This window comes from Pseudophryne corroboree, chromosome 1 (assembly GCF_028390025.1).
Source record: "Pseudophryne corroboree isolate aPseCor3 chromosome 1, aPseCor3.hap2, whole genome shotgun sequence".
Taxonomy (NCBI): Eukaryota; Metazoa; Chordata; class Amphibia; order Anura; family Myobatrachidae; genus Pseudophryne; species Pseudophryne corroboree.
The window spans coordinates 844,456,645-844,480,339 of record NC_086444.1 but is presented as its reverse complement, the minus strand read 5'-3'; the positions used below and the strand labels follow the sequence as shown (position 1 = coordinate 844,480,339).

Here is a 23,695-nt window from a genome sequence, read left to right as displayed (position 1 = left end):
CCCTTCCTAGGCATGATTCTGGACACAGACCAGAAGAAGGTTTTTCTCCCGACGGAGAAGGCGCAGGAACTCATGACACTGGTCAGAGACCTCTTAAAACCAAAACAGGTGTCGATGCATCACTGCACGCGAGTCCTGGGAAAGATGGTGGCGTCCTACGAGGCCATCCCCTTCGGCAGGTTCCATGCGAGGACCTTTCAATGGGATCTGTTGGACAAGTGGTCCGGATCGCATCTACAGATGCATCGGCTGATCACCCTATCCCCCAGGGCCAGAGTGTCTCTTCTGTGGTGGCTGCAGAGTGCTCACCTTCTCGAGGGCCGCAGATTCGGCATTCAGGACTGGGTCCTGGTGACCACGGATGCAAGCCTCCGAGGGTGGGGGGCAGTCACACAGGGAAGAAATTTCCAGGGTCTTTGGTCAAGTCAGGAGACTTGCCTTCACATCAATATCCTGGAACTAAGGGCCATATACAATGCCCTAAGTCAAGCGGAGACTCTGCTTCGCGACCAATCGGTGCTGATTCAATCAGACAACATCACCGCAGTGGCTCATGTAAACCGTCATGGCGGAAGCCACCAGAATTCTTCGATGGGCGGAGAATCACGTACGAGCACTGTCAGCAGTGTTCATTCCGGGAGTGGACAACTGGGAAGCAGACTTCCTCAGCAGGCACGACCTCCACCCGGGAGAGTGGGGACTTCATCAGGAAGTCTTCACGCAGATTGCAAGGCGATGGGAACTGCCACAGGTGGACATGATGGCATCCCGCCTCAACAAAAAGCTACAGAGGTATTGCGCCAGGTCAAGAGACCCTCAGGCGATAGCTGTAGACGCACTGGTGACACCGTGGGTGTTCCAGTAGGTTTATGTGTTTCCTCCTCTTCCTCTCATACCCAAGGTGCTGAGAATCATAAGAAAAAGAGGAGTGAGAACAATACTCATTGTAAGGGATTGGCCAAGAAGGACTTGGTATCCAGAGCTGCAAGAAATGCTCACAAAGGAACCATGGCCTCTGCCTCTAAGGCAGGATCTGTTGCAGCAGAGGCCCTGTCTGTTCCAGGACTTACCGCGGCTGCGTTTGACGGCATGGCAGTTGAACGCCGGATCCTAGCAGAAAAAGGGATTCCGGATGAGGTCTTTCCCACGCTAATAAAGGCTAGGAAGGACGTGACGGCTAAACATTATCACCGTATATGGCGAAAATATGTTGCTTGGTGTGAGGCCAGGAATGCCCCTACAGAGGAATTCCAGCTGGGCCGTTTCCTTCACTTCATACAGTTGGGAGTGACTGGGCCTAAAATTGGGGTTCTTTAAGGTCCAGATTTTGGCCCTATCCATTTTCTTTCAAAAAGAACTGGCTTCTCTTCCTGAAGTTCAGACATTTGTAAAGGGAGTGCTGCATATTCAGCCCCTGTTTGTGCCTCCAGTGGCACCTTGGGATCTCAACGTGGTGTTGAGTTTCCTGAAATCTCACTGGTTTGAGCCACTTAAAACCTGGAGTTAAAATATCTCACGTGGAAGGTGGTCATGCTATTAGCCTTGGCTTCGGCTAGGCGTGTGTCAGAATTGGCGGCTTTGTCACATAAAAGCCCCTATCTGGTTTTCCATATGGACAGGGCAGAATTGCGGACTCGTCCACAATTTCTGCCAAAAGTGGTGTCATCTTTTCATATGAACCAACCTATTGTGGTGCCTGTGGCTACTCGTGACTTGGAGGATTCCAAGTTACTAGATGTAGTCAGGGCTTTGAAAGTTTTTTTGTAGCCAGAACGGCTAGAGTCAGGAAAACTGAGTCGCTGTTTATCCTGTATGCATCCAACAAGCTGGGTGCTCCTGCTTCAAAGCAAACTATTGCTCGCTGGATCTGTAACACGATTCAGCAGGCTCATTCTGCGGCTGGCTTGCCGCTTCCAAAATCAGTAAAAGCCCACTCCAGAAGGAAGGTGGGCTCTTCTTGGGCGGCTGCCCGAGGGGTCTCGGCATTACAGCTTTGCCGAGCGGCTACTTGGTCAGGTTCAAACACCTTTGCAAAGTTCTACAAGTTTGATACCCTGGCTGAGGAGGACCTTGTGTTTGCTCATTCGGTGCTGCAGAGTCATCCGCACTCTCCCGCCCGTTTGGGAGCTTTGGTATAATCCCCATGGTCCTTACGGAGTCCCCAGCATCCACTAGGACGTTAGAGAAAATAAGATTTTACTTGCCGGTAAATCTATTTCTCGTAGTCGGTAGTGGATGCTGGGCGCCCGTCCCAAGTGCGGACTTCTTCTGCAATACTTGTATATAGTTATTGCTTAAATAAGGGTTATGTTATGGTTGCATCAGGGTTATCTGATGCTCTGTTGTTGTTCATGCTGTTAACTGGGTAAGTTTATCACAAGTTATACGGTGTGATTGGTGTGGCTGGTATGAGTCTTACCCTGGATTCCAAAATCCTTTCCTTGTACTGTCAGCTCTTCCGGGCACAGTTTCCTTAACTGAGGTCTGGAGGAGGGACATAGAGGGAGGAGCCAGTGTACACCAGTATCCTAATTCTTTCTTAAAGTGCCCTGTCTCCTGCGGAGCCCGTCTATTCCCCATGGTCCTTACGGAGTCCCCAGCATCCACTACGGACTACGAGAAATAGCTTTACCGGTAAGTAAAATCTTATTTTTAGTTGTTACAGTTTTTTCCTTTTGGTTTAGTTTACTGCAAATTTATTACTTTGCATATTGTCACTTCTTACAAGTGTCACCTAGTTAATTATGACAATATCAAAGAATGGCACATGCCTGAAAACCCATGGCCTGACTTATTAATTTATTTATTTTTATTACTTTTTTTCAGCACTCACCAGCAGTATCAGCAGCAGCAACTTGGGTACGTATGTTTTTTTCAAGGTGCCTTTTTTTGTGGTTGCATCGGCTGAGGAAGGAAAAACTTATAAACTGTAAAAGTGCCCTTTCCTTGTTTTAATTTGAGAAATATATACCAAAATACACACAATTAGATAGAAAATAAGTAATCCTTAATTTTTTTATATCTTTGCTTCTCAAACTAAAAATAAAGCTGTATTTGTAAAAATTTTAATCACATTTACAAATAAAAGTTCGAAAAACTAATCAGGGTGCTGCTCTAAGATTGGGCACACTTACAATAAAAGTGTATGACATTCATGACAAATTAATACAATACGTTCAGTATGATTTTGCTTATAACACTTTAAATGTTATTTATTTCTCTTACGTCCTAGAGGATGCTGGGGTCCATATTAGTACCATGGGGTATAGATGGGTCCACCAGGAGCCATTGGCACTTTAAGAGTTTAATAGTCTGGGCTGGCTCCTCCCTCTATGACCCTTTTACCAGACTCAGTTTAGAAAATGTGCCCGGAGAAGCCGGTCACAGCTAGGGGAGCTCTACAGAGCTTTTCTAGTTAAGTTTATCTTAGAGTTGATTTTTTTTTACAGGAGGTTGTTGGCAACAGCCTGCCTGCAACGAGAGACTGAGGAGGGAAGTAGTGTCCGCCCTGTGGGGTCTGAGCCACTGTCTCCGCTGACTGGGCATTGAGCTCCAGAGGGGATAGATCGCGCCCCGCCACAGGGGACGCTCACCCCAGCAGCAGGCCGCCACCCCCTTGCAGAGCTGAAGTGTGGCGAGTGAGTCACCGTCCTCCCTAACAAGCGGGGGGTCGGTGTGAAGATGGCGGCTTCAGGGTAGGAGCGCAGTATTAACTGCGCTCCCGGACGGCTCAGCGGTACTTGGCGCCTGACCCTACACTGACCAATTCAGCCTGTCGGGGTCTGCGGATCTCAGCCAGCACCTAAAATCCTCAGGCCAGTATAATCTTGAAGAGCGGGAAGACAGCGCCATTAATGGGGCGGAGCTTCTCCTCAGAGTGGACCTAGCAGCGTTTCAGCGCCATTTTCCTGCCTGCAGTCAGATGCAAGTGGAAGATCAGTTCCTCCTGTGCAACTGCAGCTATCTGTACGGTACCAGGGGGTTGTAGAAGGGAGGGGAGGCTGTGTCACCTAGTAAGGGACACAGTCAGCGCTGGTTTAGGGTTTCCCTATACCTGCAATAGCGCTGTGTGTGGGTTGGCTCCAACCTCTGTGTCTCTCTGCCATTCTTGGGGGAAAATCTCTGTCTGCCCAGTACCCTTTGTGTATGTGGGGTGAGTGGTGTGTATTTGCAAACATGTCTAGCGAGACTGTTTCTTATGCTGCAGAGGATTTATCTTCTCAGGAAGATCCCATCCCATGTAATCAGGATTGCACTGTTGTAGCGCAGATCCCAGCTAGAGAGCCGGAATGGTTAGCCTCTCTTAGGGGGACTATTTCTCAGATTTCTGAAAGGGTTGCTAGAACTGAGCATGCTGCTCAGGTGCTGCAATCCTCTATGGTTGTATGATCTGATACTGCTCCCTCAGGGTCCCCTGCGGTTCATTCTCACAAACGTGCTCTTGCAAAGATTATGAAGGATGACACGGACACCGATTCTGGCACTGCAGACGGTGACAGGGATGTGTCAAGGGGGACTTGCTAAGGGGGTGCAGTTGATGATTGAGGCCGTACGGAATTGAGGCCGTACGGGATGTGTTGCACATTTCTGACACGACTTCTGAGCAGTTTGAGGAGTCCTTTTTCACAGACAGTATAAAGCCGCCCCCCCCCCCCCCCCCCCCCCTCACCTTCCCAGCTTCTAAGGAATTAAATGCTATCATTGAAAAAGCCTAGGAAAATCTGGAGAAAAATTCCATATCCCTAAGAGGGTCTTTGTTGCTTTTCCCTTCCCAGAGGAAGATAGAAAGAAGTGGGAGTCTCCGTCGATAGTTGATGCTGTCAAAACAGGTGGTTTTACCAGTCCCGGGATCTACCACGTTGAAGGACCCGGCAGATCGCATGGTGGATGCTATGCTAAAGTCCGTTTACACGGCCTCAGGGGCTATACTGCGGCCTACTATTGCCTGTGCATGGATTTCTAAAGCTATTGCCAGGTGGTCAATCACTCTGCAGGAGGACTTGACTACGATGGATTAAGTTGACGTTGATTTATTTTTACGTAATATTCAGGATTCTGCAGGGTTCCTGGTAGATTCCATGAAGGACCTGGGTTCCATGGCTGCGTGGATCTCCTCCATGTCCGTCTCGACTCGCAGGGGTCTCTGGCTGCGCCAATGGTCTGCAGACAAGGAATCCAGAAAAAGTGTGGAGGGCCTACCATATACGGGTCAGGCTCTCTTTGGGGAGGCGCAGGATGCGTGGATTGTCATGGCTACCTCGGGTAAGTCTCCTTTTCTCCCCTGAGCTGCGCCGGTTACGAAGAAGCCTTTTACTCCATCCACGTCACATTCCTTTCGGCCCACAGAGGCCTAGAAAGGACAAGCCTTCTCACACCTTCTTCAGAGATGGTCGTGCTAAAGGATAGAAGCCTGCTCCCGCAGGTTACCAAGACCAGAAGCCTGCTTCTGATACTCCAAAGTCCTCTGCATGACGGTGGACAGCTCAGCCTGGAGGAAGGTCAGGTGGGGTCAAGATTTCGGCATTTCAGCCACGTCTGGATATCGTCATGCCTGGACCCCTGGGTACAAGACATTGTGTCAAGGGGTTACAGTCTGGAGTTTCAAACTCTACCACCTCACCGTTTCTTCAAATCTGCCGGCAGATAGAATAATTCTTCTGGAGGCTATCCGAAAATTGGTAGTGTACGAGGTCATTGTTCCAGTTCCGCCTCATCAGTGGAACAAGGGTTACTATTCGAACCTTTTCGTGGTACCGAAGCCAGATGGTTCGGTACGCCCAATTCTGAACCTGAAATATTTGAACCCTTATCTCAAGGAGTTCAAATTCAAAATGGAGTCTCTGAGAGCTGTCATCTCAGGACTGACAGAGGGGTAGTACCTGGTGTCCCTGGACATCAAGGATGCGTACCTCCATATTCCCATTTGGTTGCTACATCAGGCATATCTCAGGTTTGCACTGTTGGATGATCACTTTCATTTTCTGGCGTTGCCGTTTGGCCTCTCCACAGCACCGAGGGTCTTCACCAAGGTGATGGCAGAGATGATGGTTCTCCTCCGCAAGCAAGTGGTGAACATAATTCCGTATCTGGATGACTTTCTAATCAAGGCGTCGTCCAGGGAGAAGTTGTTAAGATCCATTGCTCTCACGACACAATTGCTGAAGGAGCACGGTTGGATCCTGAACCTTCCAAAGTCCCATCTGGAGCCGACAAGGAGGCTGTCTTTCCTGGGGATGATCCTAGACACGGAAGTGCAGAGGGTGTTTCTCCCAGTGGAGAAAGCATTGGTGATTCAAACAATGGTCCGGGACGTCTTGAGGCCTACCCGGGTATCGGTTCATCAGTGCATCTGGGGAAGATGGTTGCCTCCTACGAGGCTCTCCAGTGCAGAAGGTTTCATGCTCGATCCTTTCAGCTGGATCTTTTGGACCAGTGGTCGGGATCTCACCTACACATGCACCAGAGGATACGTTTGTCACCGAAAGCCAGGATTTCGCTCCTCTGGTGGCTACAACTACCACACCTTCTGGAAGGCCGAAGGTTCGGAGTTCAGGACTGGATACTTCTCACCACAGATGCAGGTCTAAGAGGTTGGGGAGCAGTCGCTCAGGGGGAAACCTTCCAAGAACGGTGGTCGAATCAAGAATCCCTTCTCCCAATAAACATCCTGTAGCTAAGAGCTGTGTACAACGGCCTTCTGCAAGCAGCACACCTTTTACAGGATCACTGTTCAAGTGCAGTCGGACAACGTGACCACATTGGCCTACATAAACCGACAAGGCGGAACGAAGAGCGGGCTGCCATGTCAGAGGTGTCAAGAATACTCCTCTGGGCAGAAAGGCACGCGGTAGTGATGTCAGCAATCTTCATTCCAGGTGTACACAACTGGGAAGCAGACTTCCTCAGCAGACACGATCTCCATTCAGGAGAGTGGGGCCTCCATCCAGAGGTGTTCGAGGAGGTAACCGGTTGGTGGGGGGTTCCTCACATAGACATGATGGCCTCCCGCCTCAACAAGAAGCTGCGGAGGTACTGTTCCAGGTCGAGAGACCCACAGGCAGTGTCGGTGGACGCACTGGTGACACCGTGGGTGTTCACGTCCGTGTATGTGTTCCCTCCACTTCCTCGGATACCAAAAGTTCTTCAACTGGTAAGACGAACAAAGGATCTGGCAATCGTCGTTGCTCCAGACTGGCCAAGGAGGGCTTGGTACGCAGATCTACTGGTTCTTCTTCTGGAAGATCCACGGCCCTTACCTCTTCGGGAGGATCTGCTGCTGCAGGGGCCGTGCACTTATCAAGACTTACGACTGCTACGTTTGACTGCATGCTGGTTGAATGCCAGATCTTAGCTCGGAAGGGTATCCCGAGTGAGGTTATTCCTACCCTGATACAGGCTAGGAAGGGAGTAACGTCTAAACATTACCATCGAATTTTGAAAAAATATGTTTCTTGGTGTGAATCCAAGAAATTTCCTGCGGTGGGGTTTCAACTTGGACGTTTTCTCCTTTTCCTACAAGCAGGTGTGGCTATAGGACTGAGATTGGGCTCCATCAAGGTCCAGATCTCTTCTTTGTCCATTTTCTTCCAAAAACAATTGGCTGTCCTCCCTGAGGTTCAGACCTTTTTGAAAGGGGTTCTGCACATTCAGTCTCCCTTTGTGGCGCCGACGGCACCCTGGGATCTTGATGTAGTGTTGCAGTTCCTACAATCAGCTTGGTTTGAGCCTCTACAGGAGGCTGATATAAAGTTTCTCATGTGGAAGGCGGTCACTTTGTTGGCCTTGGCTTCTGCTCGACGCGTGTCGGAATTGGTGGCTTTGTCTTGTAAAAGTCCCTACCTGATCTTCCATGAAGATAGTGCGGAACTTAGGACTCGTCCACAGTTCCTACCTAAGGTTGTATCGGCTTTCCATATCAACCAACCTATTGTGGTGCCAGTGGCTACTGACTCCTCAATTGCTTCAAAGGCCTTGGATGTTGTGAGGGCTTTGAAGATTTATGTGAAGAGGACGGCTCGTCATAGAAGTTCTGACTCTCTGTTTGTCATCTATGATCCAAGAAGATTGGGTGTCCTGCTTCTAAGCAGTCGATTTCGCACTGGATTAGGTTTACTATCCAGCATGCGTGTTCTATGGCAGGATTGCTGTGTCCAAAATCTGTAAAGGCCCACTCTACTCGTAAGGTGGGGTCTTCCTGGGCGGCTGCCCGGGGTGTCTTGGCTGTACAGCTTTGCCAAGCGGCTACTTGGTCTGGGTCGAACACATTTGCTAGGTTTTACAAGTTCGATACTTTGGCCTCTGATGACCTCAAGTTTGGTCAAGCAGTGTTGCAGGAGCCTCTGCGCTCTCCCTCCCATTCTGGGAGCTTTGGTACTTCCCCATGGTACTAATATGGACCCCAGCATGTTCTAGGACGTAAGAGAAAATAGGATTTTAATTACCTACCGGTAAATCCTTTTCTCGTAGTCCGTAGAGGATGCTGGTCGCCCGCCCAGCGCTTCATTTTCCGGCATTGGTTTGTAGATCAGTACTGCCTGGTTCCTAGGTAAGTTCTGTGTTATTTACTGTTTCAGTACTGTTTCAGCTATTGCTGAGTTTTCCGGCATGTTAGCCGGATTTGCCTGTTGTGTGAGCTGGTATGAATCTTGCCACTATCTGTGTAATTCCTTCTCTCGAAGTATGTTGTCTCCTCGAGCAGAGTTTCTAGACTGAGTCTGGTAGGAGGGGCATAGAGGGAGGTGCCAGCCCACACTATTAAACTCTTAAAGTGCCAATGGCTCCTGATGGACCCTTCTATACCCCATGATACTAATATGGACCCCAGCATAGTCTACGGACTACGAGAAAAGGATTTACTGGTAGGTAATTAAAATCCTATTTCTCTAACGTCCTAGTGGATGCTGGGGACTCCGTAAGGACCATGGGAATAGACGGGCTCCGCAGGAGACTGGGCACTCTAAGAAAGATTTAGTACTACTGGTGTGCACTGGCTCCTCCCTCTATGCCCCTTCTCCAGACCTCAGTTAGCATCTGTGCCCAGACAGAGCTGGGTGCATTTTAGTGAGCTCTCCTGAGCTTGCTAATAAGAAAGTATTTTAGTTAGGTTTTTTATTTTCAGAGAGCTTCTGCTGGCAACAGACTCTCTGCTACGTGGGACTGAGGGGAGAGAAGCAAACCTACTAACTGCGGCTAGGTTGCGCTTCTTAGGCTACTGGACACCATTAGCTCCAGAGGGATCGAACACAGGACCTGACCTTGTCGTCCGTTCCCGGAGCCGCGCCGCCGTCCCCCTCGCAGAGCCAGAAGTCAGAAGCCGGCGGGTTGAAGAAAGAAGACTTCAAAATCGGCGGCAGAAGACTCCTGTCTTCATATGAGGTAGCGCACAGCACTGCAGCTGTGCGCCATTGCACCCACACTAACCCACACACTCCGGTCACTGTAGGGTGCAGGACGCAGGGGGGGGCGCCCTGGACAGCAATTAGATACCTCCTGGCAAAAGCAGCATATATACAGTTGGACACTGTTATGCTGAGGGGGCGGGGCCTTCTTCCTCAGCACTCACCAGCGCCAATTTCTCTCCACAGCTCCGCTGAGAGGAAGCTCCCCACGCTCTCCCCTGCAGACTCACGGTAGAAAGGGTAAAAAGAGAGGGGGGGGCACATAAATTTAGCGCATTTAATATATATACAGCAGCTACTGGGTAAACACTAAGTTACTGTGTGATTCCTGGGTCATATAGCGCTGGGGTGTGTGCTGGCATACTCTCTCTCTGTCTCTCCAAAAGGCCTTGTGGGGGTCCTGTCCTCATATAGAGCATCCCCTGTGTGTGTGGTGTGTCGGTACGCGTGTGTCGACATGTTTGACGAAGAGGGCTATGTGGAGGCAGAGCAAGTACAGATGAATGACGTGTCTCCGCCGACGGCGCCGACACCTGATTGGATGGATATGTGGAAGGTGTTAAATGATAATGTAAACTCCTTACATAAAAGGTTGGATAAAGCTGATGACTTGGGACAGTCGGGGTCTTAGCCCATGCCTGATCCTACAGTGCAGAGGCCATCAGGGTCTCAGAAGCGCCCACTATCCAAAATGGTTGACACAGATATCGACACGGATTCTGACTCCAGTGACGATGATGCAAAATTGCAGCCTAAAATGGCTAAAGCCATCCGCTACATGATTATAGCGATGAAGGATGTATTGCACATATCAGAGGTTAACCCTGTCCCTGACAAAAGGGTGTATATGTATGGGGAGAAAAAGCAAGAGGTGACTTTTCCCCCTTCACATGAGTTAAATGAATTATGTGAAAAAGCGTGGGATTCCCCCGATAAGAAAGTCCTGATTTCCAAAAGGTTACTTATGGCGTACCCTTTCCCGCCAACGGACAGGATGCGCTGGGAATCCTCCCCTAGGGTAGATAAAGCTCTGACACGCTTATCTAAAAAGGTGGCCCTGCCGTCACAGGATACGGCCGCCCTAAAGGATCCTGCAGATAGGAAGCAGGAAAGTATCCTGAAGTCTGTTTATACACACTCAGGTACTATACTGAGGCCGGCAATTGCGTCGGCCTGGATGTGTAGTGCTGTAGCAGCATGGACAGATAATCTGTCTGAGGAAATGGATACCTTAGACAGGGATACCATTTTACTGACCCTGGGGCATATAAAAGACGCAAGAAGGTCAGAGGTGCGTCCTTTCTTGCCAGAGGCAGGGGTAGAGGGAAGAAGCTGCACCATACAGCTAGTTCCCAGGAACAGAAGTCCTCCCCGGCTTCCACTAAATCCACCGCATGACGCTGGGGCTCCACAGGAGCCAGGAGCGGTGGGGGCGCGTCTCCGAAATTTCAGCCACCAGTGGGTTCGCTCACAGGTGGATCCCTGGGCTATACAGATTGTGTCTCAGGGATACAAGCTGGAATTCGAAGTGATGCCCCCTCACCGTTACCTCAAATCGGCCCTGCCAGCTTCCCCCATAGAAAGGCAAGTAGTGTTAGCGGCAATTCACAAGTTATATCTCCAGCAGGTGGTGGTAAAGGTTCCCCTCCTTCAACAAGGAAGAGGATACTATTCCACAATGTTTGTGGTACCAAAACCGGAAGGTTCGGTCAGACCCATATTGAATTTCAAATCCCTGAACATTTATCTGAAAAGATTCAAGTTCAAAATGGAATCGCTCAGAGCGGTCATTGCAAGCCTGGAAGAGGGGGATTTTATGGTGTCTCTGGACATCAAGGATGCTTACTTGCATGTCCCCATTTATCCACCTCATCAGGAGTACCTCAGATTTGTGGTACAGGACTGTCATTACCAATTCCAGACGTTGCCGTTTGGGCTCTCCACGGCACCGAGAATATTTACCAAGGTAATGGCAGAAATGATGGTGCTCCTTCGAAAGCAAGGAGTCACAATTATACCATACTTGGACGATCTCCTCATAAAGGCGACGTTCAGAGAGCAGTTGCTAATCAGTGTAGCACACTCTCAGGAAGTGTTGCAACAGCACGGCTGGATTCTGAATATTCCAAAGTCGCAGCTGATTCCTACTACGCGTCTGCCTTTTCTGGGCATGATTCTGGACACGGACCAGAAGAAGGTGTTTCTCCCGGCGGAGAAGGCTCAAGAGCTCGTGACTCTAGTCAGAGACCTCTTAAAACTGAAACAGGTGTCTGTGCATCGCTGCACGCGAGTCCTGGGAAAGATGGTGGCATCATACGAAGCCATTCCCTTCGGCAGGTTCCATGCGAGGATCTTTCAGTGGGATCTGTTGGACAAGTGGTCCGGATCGCATCTTCAGATGCATCGGCTGATCGCCCTGTCCCCGTGGGCCAGGGTGTCTCTTCTGTGGTGGTTGCAGAGTGCTCACCTTCTCAAGGGCCGCAGGTTCAGCATACAGGACTGGGTCCTGGTGACCACGGATGTGAGCCTCCGAGGATGGGGGGCAGTCACTCAGGGAAGAAACTTCCAAGGGTTGTGGACAAGTCAGGAGGCTTGTCTGCACATAAATATCCTGGAACTAAGGGCCATATACAACGCCCTGAGTCAAGCGGAGCCTCTGCTTCGCAACCAACCGGTGCTGATTCAGGCAGACAACATCACCGCAGTGGCTCATGTAAACAGTCAGGGCGGCACAAGAAGCAGAGTGGCGATGGCAGAAGCCACCAGGATTCTTCGTTGGGCGGAGAATCACGTGCAAGCACTGTCAGCAGTGTTCATTCCGGGAGTGGACAACTGGGAAGCAGACTTCCTCAGCAGGCACGACCTCCACCCGGGAGAGTGGGGACTTCATCACGAAGTCTTCATTCAGATTACAAATCGATGGGAAGTGCCACAGGTGGACATGATGGCGTCCCGTCTCAACAAAAAGCTACAAAGGTATTGCGCCAGGTCAAGAGACCCTCAGGCGATAGCTGTGGACGCCCTGGTAACACCGTGGGTGTTCCAGTCGGTCTATGTGTTTCCTCCTCTTCCTCTCATACCCAAGGTGCTGAGAATCGTAAGAAAAAGAGGAGTGAGAACAATACTCATTGTTCCGGATTGGCCAAGAAGGACTTGGTACCCGAAACTGCAAGAAATGCTCACAGAGGACCCATGGCCTCTGCCTCTCAGACAGGACCTGTTGAAACAGGGGCCCTGCCTGTTCCAAGACTTACCGCGGCTGCGTTTGACGGCATGGCGGTTGAACGCAGGATCCTAGCGGAAAAAGGCATTCCGGATGAAGTTATTCCTACGCTGATAAAGGCTAGGAAGGACGTGACAGCAAAACACTATCACCGTATATGGTGAAAATATGTTGCCTGGTGTGAGGCCAGGAAGGCCCCTACAGAGGAATTCCAGCTGGGCCGGTTCCTGCACTTCCTACAGTCTGGAGTGACTATGGGCCTGAAGTTGGGGTCCATAAAGGTCCAGATTTCAGCCCTATCCATTTTCTTTCAAAAGGAACTGGCTTCTCTTCCTGAAGTTCAGAAGTTTGTTAAGGGAGTACTGCATATTCAGCCCCCTTTTGTGCCACCAGTGGCACCTTGGGATCTCAACGTGGTGTTGGGTTTCCTGAAATCCCACTGGTTTGAGCCAATTAAGACCGTGGAGCTAAAGTATCTCACGTGGAAGGTGGTCATGCTATTGGCCTTAGCTTCGGCTAGGCGTGTGTCAGAATTGGCGGCTTTGTCATGTAAAAGCCCCTATCTGGTTTTCCATATGGACAGGGCAGAATTACGGACTCGTCCGCAATTCCTGCCGAAGGTGGTGTCATCTTTTCATTTGAACCAACCTATTGTGGTGCCTGCGGCTATTCGTGACTTGGAGGATTCCAAGTTGCTTGATGTAGTCAGGGCTTTGAAGATCTATGTAGCCAGGACGGCTGGAGTCAGGAAGACTGACTCGCTGTTTATCCTGTATGCATCCAACAAGCTTGGTGCTTCTGCTTCAAAGCAAACTATTGCTCGCTGGATCTGTAGCACGATTCAGCAGGCTCATTCTGCGGCTGGATTGCCGCATCCAAAATCAGTGAAAGCCCATTCCACAAGGAAAGTGGGCTCGTCTTGGGCGGCTGCCCGAGGGGTCTTGGCATTACAGCTTTGCCGAGCAGCTACTTGGTCGGGTTCAAACACATTTGCTAAGTTCTACAAGTTTGATACCCTGGCTGAGGAGGACCTTGTGTTTGCCCATTCGGTGCTGCAGAGTCATCCGCACTCTCCCGCCCGTTTGGGAGCTTTGGTATAATCCCCATGGTCCTTATGGAGTCCCCAGCATCCACTAGGACGTTAGAGAAAATAATAAGAATTTACTCACCGGTAATTCTATTTCTCGTAGTCCGTAGTGGATGCTGGGGACTCCGTCAGGACCATGGGGAATAGCGGCTCCGCAGGAGACAGGGCACAAAATGTAAAAGTTTGACCACTAGGTGGTGTGTACTGGCTCCTCCCCCTATGACCCTCCTCCAAGCCTCAGTTAGGATACTGTGCCCGGACGAGCGTACACAATAAGGAAGGATTTTGAATCCCGGGTAAGACTCATACCAGCCACACCAATCACACCGTACAACTTGTGATCTGAACCCAGTTAACAGTATGATAACGTAGGAGCCTCTGAAAAGATGGCTCACAACAATAAACAACCCGATTTTTTTTGTAACAATAACTATGTACAAGTATTGCAGACAATCCGCACTTGGGATGGGCGCCCAGCATCCACTACGGACTACGAGAAATAGAATTACCGGTGAGTAAATTCTTATTTTCTCTGACGTCCTAGTGGATGCTGGGGACTCCGTCAGGACCATGGGGATTATACCAAAGCTCCCAAACGGGCGGGAGAGTGCGGATGACTCTGCAGCACCGAATGAGAGAACTCCAGGTCCTCCTTAGCCAGGGTATCAAATTTGTAGAATTTTACAAACGTGTTCTCCCCTGACCACGTAGCTGCTCGGCAGAGTTGTAATGCCGAGACCCCTCGGGCAGCCGCCCAAGATGAGCCCACCTTCCTTGTGGAGTGGGCATTGACAGATTTAGGCTGTGGCAGGCCTGCCACAGAATGTGCCAGTTGAATTGTGCTACAAATCCAACGAGCAATCGTCTGCTTAGAAGCAGGAGCACCCAGCTTGTTGGGTGCATACAGTATAAACAGCGAGTCAGATTTTCTGACTCCAGCCGTCCTTGAAATATATATTTTCAATGCTCTGACAACGTCCAGCAACTTGGAATCCTCCAAATCGCTAGTAGCCGCAGGCACCACAATAGGCTGGTTCAGGTGAAACGCTGATACCACCTTAGGCAGAAAATGAGGACGCGTCCTCAATTCTGCCCTGTCCGAATGGAAAATCAGATATGGGCTTTTATACGATAAAGCCGCCAATTCCGACACTCTCCTGGCTGAAGCCAGGGCCAGTAGCATGGTTACTTTCCATGTAAGATATTTCAAATCTACCGATTTGAGTGGCTCAAACCAATGGGATTTGAGAAAATCCAAAACTACATTGAGATCCCACGGTGCCACTGGGGGCACAACCGGGGGCTGTATATGTAGTACTCCTTTTACAAAAGTCTGGACTTCAGGAACTGAAGCCAATTCTTTCTGGAAGAAAATCGACAGGGCCGAAATTTGAACCTTAATGGACCCTAATTTGAGGCCCATAGATAATCCTGTTTGCAGGAAATGTAGGAATCGACCCAGTTGAAATTCCTCTGTCGGGGCCTTCCTGGCCTCACACCATGCAACATATTTTCTCCAAATGCGGTGATAATGTTGTGCAGTCACCTCCTTCCTGGCTTTGACCAGGGTAGGGATGACCTCTTCCGGAATGCCTTTTTCCCTTAGGATCCGGCGTTCAACCGCCATGCCGTCAAACGCAGCCGCGGTAAGTCTTGGAATAGACACGGTCTCTGCTGAAGCAGATCCCTTCTTAGAGGTAGAGGCCACGGATCTTCCGTGAGCATCTCCTGAAGTTCCGGGTACCAAGTCCTTCTTGGCCAGTCCGGAGCCACTAGTATCGTTCTTACTCCCCTTTGCCGTATAATTCTCAGTACCTTGGGTATGAGAGGCAGAGGAGGGAACACATACACTGACTGGTACACCCATGGTGTTACCAGAGCGTCCACAGCTATTGCCTGAGGGTCTCTTGACCTGGCGCAATACCTGTCCAGTTTTTTGTTGAGGCGGGACGCCATCATGTCCACCATTGGTCTTTCCCAATGGACTACAATCATGTGGTGAACACTGCTGACAGTGCTATCACATGATTTTCCGCCCAGCGAAGAATCCTTGCAGCTTCTGCCATTGCCCTCCTGCTTCTTGTGCCGCCCTGTCTGTTTACGTGGGCGACTGCCGTGATGTTGTCCGACTGGATCAACACCGGCTGACCCTGAAGCAGAGGTTTTGCCAGGTTTAGAGCATTGTAGATTGCTCTTAGTTCCAGTATATTTATGTGAAGAGACGTTTCCAGGCTTGACCACACGCCCTGGAAGTTTCTTCCTTGTGTGACCGCTCCCCAGCCTCTCAGGCTGGCATCCGTGGTCACTAGGACCCAGTTCTGTATGCCGAATCTGCGGCCCTCTAACAGATGAGCACTCTGCAACCACCATAGCAGAGAGACCCTTGTCCTTGTCGACAATTTTATCCGCTGATGCATCTGCAGATGCGATCCGGACCATTTGTCTAGCAGATCCCACTGAAAAATTCGTGCATGGAATCTGCCGAATGGAATCGCTTCGTAAGAAGCCACCATTTTTCCCAGGACTCTTGTGCATTGATGCACAGACACTGTCCCTGGTTTTAGGAGGTTCCTGACTAGCTCGGATAACTCCCTGGCTTTCTCCTCCGGAAGAAATACCTTTTTCTGAACAGTGTCCAGAATCATCCCTAGGAACAGCAGACGTGTCGTCGGGATCAGTTGGGATTTTGGAAAATTCAGAATCCACCCGTGCTGTTGGAGCACTACTTGAGTTAGTGCTACTCCGACCTCCAGCTGTTCTCTGGATCTTGCCCTTATCAGGAGATCGTCCAAGTAAGGGATAATTAATACGCCTTCTCTTCGAAGAAGGATCATCATTTCGGCCATTACCTTGGTAAAGACCCTGGGTGCCGTGGACAATCCAAACGGCAGCATCTGAAACTGATAATGACAGTTTTGTACCACGAACCTGAGGTACCCTTGGTGTGAAGGGCAAATTGGGACATGAAGGTAAGCATCCTTGATGTCCAAGGACACCATAAAATCCCCTTCTTCCAGATTCGCTATCACTGCTCTGAGTGACTCCATCTTGAACTTGAATCTTTGTATGTACAGGTTCAGAGATTTCAGATTTAGAATAGGTCTTACCGAGCCGTCGGTACCACAAATAGCGTGGAGTAATACCCCTTTCCCTGTTGTAGAAGGGGTACCTTGATTATCACCTGCTGAGAATACAGCTTGTGAATGGCTTCCAATACCGTCGCCCTGTCTGAGGGAGACGTTGGCAAAGCAGATTTTAGGAACCGGCGAGGGGGAGACTTCTCGAATTCCAACCTGTAACCCTGAGATACTACCTGCAGGATCCAGGGGTCCACCTGCGAGTGAGCCCACTGTGCGCTGAAATTCTTGAGGCGACCCCCCACCGCCCCTGAGTCCGCTTGTAAGGTCCCAGCGTCATGCTGAGGCCTTTGCAGAAGCCGGGGAGGACTTCTGCTCCTGGGAAGGGGCTGCCTGCTGCAGTCTCTTACCCTTTCCTTTGCCTCGGGGCAAATATGAATGTCCTTTTGCTCGCTTGTTCTTATAGGAACGAAAGGACTGCGGCTGAAAAGACTGCGTCTTTTTCTGCTGGGAGGGGACTTGAGGTAAAAAGGTGGACTTCCCGGCTGTTGCCCTGGCTGCCAAATCCGATAGACCGACCCCAAATAATTCCTCCCCTTTATACGGCAATACTTCCATATGCCGTTTGGAATCCGCATCGCCTGACCACTGTCGTGTCCATAGACTTCTTCTGGCAGATATGGACATCGCACTTACTCTTGATGCAAGAGTGCAGATATCCCTCTGTGCATCTCGCATATAAAGGAATGCATCCTTTAATTGCTCTATAGTCAATAAAATACTGTCCCTATCCAGGGTATCAATATTTTCAGTCAGGGAATCCGACCAAGCCACCCCAGCACTGCACATCCAGGCTGAGGCGATTGCTGGTCGCAGTATAACACCAGTATGTGTGTATATACTTTTTAGAGTATTTTCCAGCCTCCTATCAGCTGGATCCTTGAGGGCGGCCGTATCAGGAGACGGTAACGCCACTTGTTTGGATAAACGTGTGAGCGCCTTGTCCACCCTAGGGGGTGTTTCCCAGCGCGCCCTAACCTCTGGCGGGAAAGGGGTATAACGCCAATAACTTCTTTGAAATTAGCAGTTTTTTATCAGGGGTAAAACACAAAAAGACAATTTGAGTGAGTGCGCTGTCAGCGGCAGCCGGTATAGGGATGGTAAGTCCCTAAACAGTAATACAAAGCAGAGAGAAATATACTGGCGCCGGCTGGATCTCAAAAATGAAAGAACGGAAACAGTTGTATCAATTAAAAAATAAAATAATACATTTATTAAATATAAAAAATAATAATAATAAGAGTGGGTATAAATATCTGATATAATATCAAGAGGGTATTTAAAATTCAGCAGTTGAGAGTCACTCAATTTATCCTATGACCACTTGTATTTTCATTAGGCAGTGAATACTGGTATTCTGGCTAGAACTCAGTCCTCCTTGGTATCCTCACAAAATTTCAAATATGGATATTACCATGGTCTCAGATGAAAGGCCCCTTGGTTCTCGTTAGCAATTCGAGGTCCAATAGCAGCAGGGGAATGAGGAGACTTCAGATGGAAAGTGATGGTATGGATCCTGGAGGATTCAAAGTCCAATTATTGCCAGATATTCCAAAAGGTGGTTTGAAGTGCCAGTGGTCAGGGAGGAGTATATCTCTGTAGCTCAACGCGTTTCGCTGGACTAGATCACCGCCAGCTTCCTCAGGAGCATGTGTCTCATGTATACTGGGACATCTTTATATACCCCCATAACATGGTCTCAGATGAAAGGCCCCTTGGTTCTCGTTAGCAATTCGAGGTCCAATAGCAGCAGGGGAATGAGGAGACTTCATCTGGAGCATGCTGAGGAAGCTGGCGGTGATCTAGTCCAGCGAAACGCGTTGAGCTACAGAGATATACTCCTCCCTGACCACTGGCACTTCAAACCACCTTTTGGAATATCTGGCAATAATTGGACTTTGAATCCTCCAGGATCCATACCATCACTTTCCATCTGAAGTCTCCTCATTCCCCTGCTGCTATTGGACCTCGAATTGCTAACGAGAACCAAGGGGCCTTTCATCTGAGACCATGGTAATATCCATATTTGAAATTTTGTGAGGATACCAAGGAGGACTGAGTTCTAGCCAGAATACCAGTATTCACTGCCTAATGAAAATACAAGTGGTCATAGGATAAATTGAGTGACTCTCAACTGCTGAATTTTAAATACCCTCTTGATATTATATCAGATATTTATACCCACTCTTATTATTATTATTTTTTATATTTAATAAATGTATTATTTTATTTTTTAATTGATACAACTGTTTCCGTTCTTTCATTTTTGAGATCCAGCCGGCGCCAGTATATTTCTCTCTGCTTTTTATCAGGGGTAACCCACGCTTCATCACACACGTCATTCAATTACTCTGATTCAGGAAAAACTACAGGTAGTTTTTTCAGACCCCACATAATACCCCTTTTTGTGGTACTTGCAGTATCAGAGATATGCAAAGCCTCCTTCATTGCCGTGATCATATAACGTGTGGCCCTACTGGAAAATACGTTCGTTTCTTCACCGTCGACACTAGATTCGGTGTCCGTGTCTGGGTCTGTGTCGACCGACTGAGGCAAAGGGCGTTTTACAGCCCCTGACGGTGTTTGAGACGCCTGTACAGGTACTAACTGGTTTGCCGGTCGTCTCATGTCGTCAACCGACTTTTGCAGCGTGCTGACATTATCACGTAATTCCATAAACAAAGCCATCCATTCCGGTGTCGACTCCCTAGGGGGTGACATCACCATTACCGGCAATTGCTCCGCCTCCACACCAACATCGTCCTCATACATGTCGACACACACGTACCGACACACAGCAGACACACAGGGAATGCTCTGATAGAAGACAGGACCCCACTAGCCCTTTGGGGAGACAGAGGGAGAGTTTGCCAGCACACACCAAAGCGCTATAATTATATAGGAACAACCTTATATAAGTGTTGTTTCCTTATAGCTGCTTAAATATATATAATATCGCCAAAAAATGCCCCCCCTCTCTGTTTTTTACCCTGTTTCTGTAGTGCAGTGCAGGGGAGAGCCTGGGAGCCTTCCTAGCAGCGGAACTGTGTAGGAAAATGGCGCTGTGTGCTGAGGAGATAGGCCCCGCCCCCTATTCCGGCGGGCTCTTCTCCCGGTTTTTCTGAGACCTGGCAGGGGTGAAATACATCCATATAGCCTCATGGACTATATGTGATGTATTCTTTTTAGCCAGAAAGGTATTAACATTGCTGCCCAGGGCGCCCCCCCCAGCGCCCTGCACCCTCAGTGACCGCCGGTGTGAAGTGTGCCTGAGCGCAATGGCGCACAGCTGCAGTGCTGTGCGCTACCTCATGAAGACTGAAAAGCCTTCAGCCGCCGGTTTCTGGACCTCTTCTTACTTCGGCATCTGCAAGGGGGTCGGCGGCGCGGCTCCGGTGACCCATCCAGGCTGTACCTGTGATCGTCCCTCTGGAGCTAGTGTCCAGTAGCCTAAGAAGCAAATCCATCCTGCACGCAGGTGAGTTCACTTCTTCTCCCCTAGGTCCCTCGTTGCAGTGAGCCTGTTGCCAGCAGGACTCACTGAAAATAATAAAACTATCAAAACTTTTACTCTAAGCAGCTCTTTATGAGAGCCACCTAGATTGCACCCTGCTCGGACGGGCACAAAAACCTAACTGAGGCTTGGAGGAGGGTCATAGGGGGAGGAGCCAGTACACACCACCTAGTGGTCAAACTTTTAAATTTTGTGCCCTGTCTCCTGCGGAGCCGCTATTCCCCATGGTCCTGACGGAGTCCCCAGCATCCACTAGGACGTCAGAGAAAAGATTTTACTCACCGGTAAATCTATTTCTCGTAGTCCGTAGTGGATGCTGGGCGCCCGTCCCAAGTGCGGACTTTCTGCAATACGTGTATATAGTTATTGCTTAATAAAGGGTTACGTTATGTTGGCATCCATTGTTGATGCTCTGTTGTTGTTCATAATGTTGACTGGGTAAGTTATCACAAGTTATACGGTGTGATTGGTGTGGCTGGTATGAGTCTTAACCTGGATTCCAAAATCCTTTCCTTGTAATGTCAGCTCTTCCGGGCACAGTTTCCTTAACTGAGGTCAGGAGGAGGGGCATAGAGGGAGGAGCCAGTGCACACCAGTAGTACTAAATCTTTCTTAGAGTGCCCAGTCTCTTGCGGAGCCCGTCTATTCCCATGATCCTTACAGAGTCCCCAGCATCCACTACGGACTACGAGAAATAGATTTACCGGTGAGTAAAATATATATTTTTTTTTCATACACACCAGCTGCTGTTTGGGTGGGTGGACAGTCTGTGTTCTCAATAGGTGTCCCTGGGATGATTTGAGGTGGAATGACTTGCTTCAAATTCCTCCTCGAATGTAACGCAGTGGAACGGAACTTCTGGGCCACCACGTATTCCTGATTTCACACAGCTCCCCTGCCAATTTTCCTTACAACCCTCATAACATCAGAGAAGCGCTTCTTACAGTTGTTAACACACCGCTTGCACAAACTGACTGTATTTACTGCTTCACAAACCCCCTGCCATAAAGCATTTTTGCGGGCCAGTGATGTGCGGTGTGCCTCTGCCCTTAGCAATCTCTCATGCGCTGGCACAATGGCATGCACCAGTGCACAATTTTTTTCATATAAAAAGCGCACACTGTGTCCAGTTTAAGTTTTACCTGGGTCACAAACTGCAGCCTTTCCTTTCTCCTCATTCTCCTCTACATCCTCCTCCACTAACTGGTAGATCAAAAATGACATTCTCCATACTGCTCTCCTGACCCTCCAGCCTCTTCCTACTAGCCATCCTGCAATAACTATACACACGAACTGACTGACTTCACTTTCAGAAAATCGGTAAGATAAGTGCACAAGTGATACTTTTATAGTGCAAATGATGACCAAATCAGGCGACTTTGGAAGACCAATTACTACACCACTTTCAAAGGCAAGAACTTGCATATAATGAAACTCGCTTTGTGATTTCCGAGATTTTTTTCAGATTTTCTCACCAGACAACCTCCATTATGTCGCATGTGAGATACATCAGCACCTTGAAACTTACCGCTTATTTCATTGTGCAAATTTCAGAATAATATCGCACCAAACTTTACACGAGTTTTGAAAAAGTACAAACTCAAAACAAACCAAATTGGTCCCTATTGCATTTCCCCCATGGGGTTGGAGATAAAGGGTCAGATTTATTTATTGAGTAGAGTGAGCTGTTTGGGTAATGGGGTGAAGGGGGGCCAACTAGGTGAAAGCAGAAAACATGGATGATGTATATAGGTCTTTGATAAGGGAGGGGTGGGAGGCAGGGGAGGAATAATGGGAGACCACAGCAGTAATATACGCAACGTTTCTGCTCTAACAAGAAAAAGTAACTTAAAAAGTGCAAACTATTTAAAAAAATAAAATAAAAAAAATATGTGACTTACATTACTTGCAATTAGAATTAGTTGAACAATACAACTTTCATATTAGAACAAACGAGCTGCATATTTAGTAAAACTAATATATTGCATTACAAGTGGGTAAGCCAATAATTTTGACTAAGATTATGTGAAAAGCCTCATATTGCAAAATGTACTGCTTTTACAGTTAGTAATGTTTGAATAGTGCACCTGCATTCTTTCTCTGTTTGACACTACAGGTCTCATTAAGGTAGCACTTTCATTACTTGCAGCTAGGATATGCAGTCCTAGGGCTCCTTCCCTTTATATTCTGCATTATTAGTTGACTTGTCTTGTTTGTTTTCTTTTTTTGTTTTGTTTTTACAGTGCATCTGGAAAATATTCACTGCGCTTCACTTATTCCACATTTTGTTATGTTACAGCCTTATTCCAAAATCGAATAAATTAATTTTTTCTCTCAAAATTCTACACACAATACCCCGTAATGACAATGTGAAAAAAAAAATTTTTATTTTTTTTTTGCCAATTTATTAAAAATAAAAAACTAGGAAATCACAAGTACGTAAGTATTTACAGCCTTTGCTCAACACTTTATTGATGTACCTATGGCAGCAATTACAGCCTCAAGTCTTTTTGAATATGATGCCACAGGCTTGTCACACCTATCTTTGGGCAGTTTCGCCCATTCCTCTTTGCAGCAACTCTCAAGCTTCATCAGGTTGGATGGAAAGTGTTGTTGCACAGCTATTTTCAGATCTCTCCAGAAATGTTCAATCGGATTCAAGTCTGGGCTCTGGCTGGGCCACTCAAGGACATTCACAGAGTTGTACTGAAGCCACTCCTTTGATATCTTGGCTGTGTGCTAAGGGTCATTGTCCTGCTGAAAGATGAACCGTCGCCCCAGTCAAGAGTGCTCTGGAGCAGGTTTTCATCCAGGATGTCTCTTTACATTGCTGCATTCATCTTTCCTTCTATCCTGACTATTCTCCCAGTTCCTGCCGCTGAAAAACATCCCCACAGCAAGATGCTGCCACCACCATGCTTCACTGTAGGGATAGTATTGGTCTGGTGATGAGCGGTGCTTGGTTTCCTCTAAACATGAAGCATGGCATTCACACCAAAGAGTTCAATCTTTGTCTCATCAGTCCAGATAATTTTGTTTCTCATGGTCTGACAATCCTTCAGGTGCATTTTATCAAACTCCAAACGGACTGCCGTGTGCTTTTTCCTAAGTAGTGGCTTCCGTCTGTCCACTCTACCATACAGGCCTGATTTGTTGATTGCTGCAGAGATGGTTGTCTTTCTGGAAGGTAGTCCTCTCTCCACAGAGGAATGCTGTAGCTCAGACAGCGTGACCATTGGGTTCTTGGTCACCTCCCTGACTAGGAGCCTTCTTCCCCGATCGCTCAGTTTAGACGGCTGGCCAGCTCTAGGATGAGTCCTGGTGGTTCAGAACTTC

General features: G+C 48.5%; 1 protein-coding gene across 11 annotated transcripts in view; it reads left to right on the top strand.

Moving 5' to 3' along the window:
- The window catches only part of CENPC (centromere protein C), a 755,709-nt gene that overhangs the window by 569,209 nt on the left and 162,805 nt on the right, over positions 1–23,695 (top strand). For all 11 annotated transcript variants that reach the window (XM_063919916.1, XM_063919914.1, XM_063919915.1 and 8 more), the window contains one exon: positions 2,827–2,859. In XM_063919916.1, coding sequence (XP_063775986.1) covers positions 2,827–2,859 — 33 coding nt within the window. The remainder of the gene's footprint in view (positions 1–2,826; positions 2,860–23,695) is intronic.